This window comes from Primulina eburnea, chromosome 6 (genome assembly GCF_022965805.1).
Source record: "Primulina eburnea isolate SZY01 chromosome 6, ASM2296580v1, whole genome shotgun sequence".
In the NCBI taxonomy this organism is placed as follows: Eukaryota; Viridiplantae; Streptophyta; class Magnoliopsida; order Lamiales; family Gesneriaceae; genus Primulina; species Primulina eburnea.
Window position 1 is genome coordinate 31,177,427 of NC_133106.1, and position 6,565 is coordinate 31,183,991.

The 6,565-nt window shown below is 32.7% G+C and overlaps 1 protein-coding gene across 1 annotated transcript; it reads right to left on the reverse strand.

The window, feature by feature from the left end:
- Window positions 1–5,572: 5,572 nt before the first annotated feature.
- On the reverse strand, window positions 5,573–6,140 carry LOC140833464 (small polypeptide DEVIL 4-like). The gene has a single exon (XM_073197797.1). It carries the CDS (start codon window positions 5,854–5,856, stop codon window positions 5,728–5,730), a length of 129 nt encoding a protein of 42 aa, XP_073053898.1. The 5' UTR covers window positions 5,857–6,140; the 3' UTR covers window positions 5,573–5,727.
- Between the last annotated feature and the right edge of the window lie 425 nt (window positions 6,141–6,565).

A 6,565-nucleotide genomic window follows, 5' to 3' on the forward strand; every position in this document is an offset into this window, starting at 1 on the left:
GATCTTATCTTCACTGGAAATGATAGCAACATGTTTGCCAAATTCAAAGAGTCTATGATGGATGAATTTGATATGTCCGATCTCGGAAAATTGCACTACTTTCTTGGCTTTGAAGTAGTACAATCTGTTGATGGGATTTTTGTTTCTCAAAAGAAATACATCCAAGAAATTCTAGACAGGTTTCGAATGAAGTATTGTAATGCAGCAAGCACACCAACAGAGTTTGGTCTAAAGTTAACTAGAGATTATGAAGGAAAAAGAGTTGACAGCACAATCTACAGGCAAATTGTGGGGAGTTTAATGTACTTAACAGCAACAAGGCCAGACATTATGTATTCTGTAAGTCTCATTAGTAGATATATGGAAAGTCCAACAGAAATGCATCTTCTAGCTGCCAAGAGGATCTTAAGATACTTGCAAGGTACTTCTGAATTTGGGTTGTTCTACAAGACAGGAGAAAAATCAGATCTGCTTGCTTTTGCTGATAGTGATTATGCTGGAGATTTGAATGATAGGAAGAGCACCTCGGGATATGCTTTCATGCTAGGATCAGGAGCTGTTTCTTGGTCTTCAAAGAAACAGCCAATCGTCACTTTATCAACTACAGAAGCAGAATTCATAGCTGCAACTTCTTGTGCTAGCCAAGCTGTATGGTTAAAAAATTTACTCGAAGAGATGAATTTCAAGCAACAAGGACCTGTTATAATCTATTGTGACAACATCTCTGCAATCAAGCTTTCTAAAAATCCTGTTCTTCATGGAAGAAGCAAGCATATTGATGTGAAATATCACTATCTGAGAGATCTAGTGAAGGAAGGAGTAATTGATCTTGTTTACTGCAGGAGTGATGATCAAATTGCTGATGTTTTAACTAAGCCCCTTAAACTAGTTCCATTTCTAAAGCTGAGAAAGCTACTTGGAGTCTGCACTTTGGGAAACCATGTTTGAAGGCTGGAGTTGGCTTACTACATATAAACTGAAGTTTAACAACTTCTAGTTTAAGGGAGGGATTGTTGAAGTCAAGGTTTTTAATAGTTCAAGTTTGTTTTCTTTAGTTCTCTGTTTAATGTTAGTTTGTTTATTTTACCAAGTCCATGTTTACCAAGTCTTTTTGGAAGTCTGGTAGTGAACGTTCCTTTTTTGTAGGAGTTATTTGTTGTTTGTTATTATCCATTTTCAGCTCTATATAATGAGCACAAGGTTGTAAACATTTCTTAAGTAAGAAATAAATCTCACTTCATCTTCCCTATTCATTCCTCTGTTTCCTGTTTGTTAATAAAGTAACAGTTGTTATGTGTACGACTGCCACATCGGTTGGAAAAAAGTCTATAGGAGTTGCATATATGGGACTTGGATAATTCTCCCTTTAACTAGCTTTTGTATTTGAGTTTGGTTCACGTATCAATTTTAACAAGTTTGATTGAGTGGTGTGTTAGTTGTCTCACAACAATTGGAAAAAACTATGAGAGTTGCATGTATGAGACTTGGATAATCTTCCCATTTGAAATATCTTTAGGGGTTGAGTTATGTCAAAGTGTCAATTTTAACACGTTTGATTCGATCGGATCATATAAGAGTTTTGATTCGAAATGCATTATTATATAGTGTAGATATCGAAACTTCTTTCCATCATTTGAGTGATATTTATAATCGGACTTGCAATTGATAAAAAGTTGTCCCCCTCCCCCTCGATTAAATTTTGTTAAATAAACTATTGTATCTTATTTTAAATGAAATCATTAAAATATTTGAATAAACTAAATTCATTGTAGGAAGAAAATAATTTTTTTTAAGAAAATCAGAGCCACAAAAGTATGTGCATGTGCATGCATGAATATTAATGGATGTAGTCACTCTACGCCTAACATAATGAGGGTAAACTTACATTACATCCAAAAACATAATTTAAATTTTGGTTACGCGTACGTGTCCAAATCAATTTTGGATCTTTGGATCTAGCATTAGAATATTACTAGTATGCTTTACAATGAATATTAATTTTGTATTTTCTCACTTTAAAACATTAATTTGTTGTCACTTGAAGATTTTAAATGACAATTTCACAATGAATGGCCACCATTAATTAATGTTTCCATCAATAATTATGCATGCGTTCTGAGGAATAGTATATATTTGGTAGTTATTGATAGCAATTATGTTTTTCTTAAAAATAAAATTAGTGTGTGTGTGTGTTTTATTATCAATGCAAACTAATCGTTATAAAATAGGCGTTGTAAATTAATAAATTAATTAAGATGAATATCATAAACACATATTTAGGATAATATATTAATAAAGATTATAAATAAATACAGTAAATAAAAAATGTAGAATAATGTGTAAACTAATGGGACCCAATAAAAATTATGTGTATGTTTATTAAAGTTGTAGGTCTCATAAGTCATAATAAAGTTAGGTTTGTCGATTTAGGATTGCGGATATCCTTAGTCCCCATATGCACCAATGGCTTGTCAATTGATGCATGCCATGTGCATGATTCTCAAACACAGGTTAAACGAATAAAATCGAGTTAAATATGATGAAAAATTTAAAGCTCGAATTCAATTCGAAAACTCATAAATTTTAATTTGTTTTGTTCGAGTTTGGTTCAAATCAAAGATCGATCGAATTTGAATTCGGCTCGAGAGGTTTAAACATGTTTGCGAGCTATTCGAACTATCACTCGGAAATATATACTCGAAAGACTTGAAATATATCTATTTAATAATTATGTATATTATATTAGTAAATTATCACGGCTAACAAACTACTGAACAATGTAATTTGAGGTCGAGTTCGTATCGGAAAAATTTTGGACATGTTCGAGTTCAATTCAAATTCGATCTATTCAAACACTAATAAAATATCATTGAATCAGGTATCGGAAAAAGTCTGGACACGTTCGAGTTCAGTTCAAATTCGATCTATTCAAACACTAATAAAATATCATTCAATCTGATTCAAAATTTTCGCGAATCAGCTCAATTCGTTTACCCTCGTGTTCCCAAGTATGGAAATGGGTAATATCAAATATGTCCAAGAAATCCATTCACGTGCATATAAAAATGGGTGATATTATTTTCACATAGGTGTATATACGTACATGCATGCATAGACACATATATAGATACAATGATTTGAATAGAAGAATCAAAGAGTGAATTAAGGTGGGGTTGAAGATGAGAAGCAGCGCACGTGGGTGAGGATAAGGCTGCTCTTTTGACTCATCACACATTATGTCTTAAATTCAATGCCAACCATTACCATATTTCATATCAATTTGGACTCATTCCCATCTTCCTCTACACTTGTCCCGTTCGTTGTTTTTCTAAATAATGGAATGGTCCTATTTTTATTTTTAAAAAAAATCATCTATATTTCACTACAATTTGTGACCATTATATATATATATATATATATATATATATATATATATATATATATATATATATATATATATATATATATATATGTCGATTTTGTTGGAATTTGGAAATAAGATAACCATCTCCAATTTGAAAATAAATAATTTAAATATCTATGTTTTGATAATAAATCATTGTTACAAGTCTCCCGACCTGGTCCCCCGACTACGTACGGCGTACCTAAGTCAATATGCAGCTGGCCAACAAAACTGAGTTAGTTTGCGTTATCTATTATGTTTGGTCGAAGACATGCAAGTTAATCGAATAAACACTAAATTAATCAAGATAGTCTTAACAACTTTAATATTATATTATTGTTAATTAAATATATTGTTGGATGAAATAATTTATCTCTGTCGAGTAAAGCAATCGAAATGTGGTGCTTGAGCTGTTGTACGATTTAAATTATTTGAGTTGCATTATTACAACTAGTTATAGCTACAATCGAAACATGGTGTTTGAGCTGTTGTATTATTTAAAAGATTTTGGTTGCACCGTTATCACTAGCTGTAGCTTTTAAAAAAAACGATAAGAGTTCGGTCCTATAATTGATATCAGAGTCAATGTAATTGATTGCGAGTAGTTCAATTACTGGGAGGGGGATTGTTGGATGTAATAATTGTCCATGCTGGATAGAGCAATCGAAACATAATATTTGAATTATTATACAGTTTAAAAGATTTGAATTGTATTGTTACGATTAATTATAATTTTTAGTAATGGTAACAGCCCTTCATGCTATTAAATGATTTGATAAACACGCTTAATTATGGAGCGTCCCTTTAATATTTAAACCAATACCAAGAGTGTTTGACTGATTCAAAGGGAGTTAACTCTTGGAATTTTTTTATAATGTTGGTGAAATAATTATTGAAATGCTTGGGTTGATTGTTATCTGATCAATCATGCATGGGTGGAAAATTGAGGGGCAATTTTTTTTTGATAAATCTAAATTTATTTTCCTTTATTTTGAAAATACATTGCCTCTAAATAAAATTTTATTACACAATATCAGCTTAGTTGAGGGGAATACTAAGCATTTTGTACAAATTAATGGAAGAAACTCGACAGAATGCCAAAGGAGGGTGAGTGAAATTTTTAAAAATAGGAATGTGATGATAAAATAAACCAAGTAAGTTTCTTGTGAGATAGTCTCACGAATGTTTATCTGTGAGACGGATCAACCTTACCGATATTCACAGTAAAAAGTAATACTTTAGCATAAAAAGTAATATTTTTTCATGGATGACCCAAATAAGAGATCTGTCTCACAAAATACGAAACGTGAGACCGTCTCACACAAGTTTTTGTCAAATAAACTAGCTTTACAAAAATTATTTCAGAATTTTCGAAATCGATGTTTGACACAATAGATTGGATCCTTGCCGTCGGAACCAGAAACCCTTTCATTTAACATGAATGTATGATTTTTTTGGCTACCAGACGAGATCGAATATACATTCAGTGACGGAGTCAAGGGAGGAGCGTAGGTATGACCGCCTCTCGATTTTTAAATTTCATTGTTCATAGACCTGAAAATAGTTATATATATTTTTTTCAATTTTATTCTTAATATTTGCTTTTCCCCCTAAAATTTTAAAAAAACCTCTTAACTCCATTTTCTGAGTATGTCCTATGTACACTGACTCTACGAACGAAAACCCTTTTAAAGAAAAGATGAAGGTACTAATTAAAGACGAAAGAGAACAAGTTGGAATGCAGCAAGCACAGTCGATCAAAGCGAAAAACTTGGACCTCGCACGACTCACATGCAGTGCTCTTAAGTAAACTCCGACCCCTCTTCGGCGTGCTCGTTCTGGATCTTGCTACGATGAATTTCAAACGAAAGCTGTACTAAGTTCCAAGTTGATTTGACAGGGCTTGTTGGATTGATGCGCTGGGCAAAAATGCATTCAATTAATAATTTTATTTAATTCTATTCGAGTATATATAATATATATTATCCAACTCATCGACACATCATATCCCAATAATTGAGCAAGAAAATGATGCCAATCCTCACTCAATCACATCATCAAAGTCCAATAATTCAGCCACTCGGGAATTAAACACATACCATCAAACAGTAGTAAACAATTCAAGAACTGGATTAAAAAAAATAAAAGCAACAATCCCAGAATTAAGAATTGAACCAAACCAATTAATTTCCATTCGATTCGATCCACCAGTCGGATGTATACAAGAAGGCCAATTAGTGCAAAATTGTCAAAACTTAGACTAAAAATCTCTCCTCCCCCTCACTATTTACACAACCCAAAAAAACAAAAAAACTGGATGATCATCAATCATGATAACAAAGAAGCATGACTACACATCTTCTAATGATGTAAAGCCTAGCCCTTTGCTCTCTGAGGACTCCTCCAAGCCCTCTGCTTGAAACCCTTCTCTTGAAATTACCGCCCATCTTCATGATTCCTTTGTCGAATTTCGAATGAGGAGCAGCTATCAAGAAACTAACCCTGATTTATCGGAAGAGAAAAAGATCGAGGGAATTCTTTTTAATTAGTTTGTGTTGTTTGAGCTTTGGTACTCGACAAGTTGTGTGTGTTGGAAATGGAGAGGAAAAGGGTGGGTTTTATAGAGTAGAATTCGTGAGGGGGTTTGATTTTGCGAACTGGTCTAGTAAAGAAGCAACTAGGGGACAAGTTAGAGCGTGCAAGTGCCTCCTACCTCACCATACAATTCTCTCCCCGGGGCCCTACCTCTACTCGGGAATCCATTCCCCATACAGTATAAAATATTCAAACTACAACCCGTCCAATCTCTATTATGGGTCTTAGCAATTATTCAAACAGAAAATATGTACTTGTAATTGTGTGGAAGATTTAACCACTCATCAGCCTACCCACTTTGCTTTTCTTATTTCCTGAAATTTTTTACTTATTTTTTTTTTTTTGAAAATGTAATTGCAATTTTTTCAACGAAAAATTTATAAGTTCATCAAGTTTCTGCCAGCTAACATGAGATAGTCTAACTAATTAATTTTATGTGATGTATATCCGACTCAACCTAACTCATTAAATTTTTTTTAATTTTCATGTCAAAAATATAATTATATATTCATGATAGATACATATATAGACTCGTAAATCCAAGTAGCTTACTCACATATAAAAATT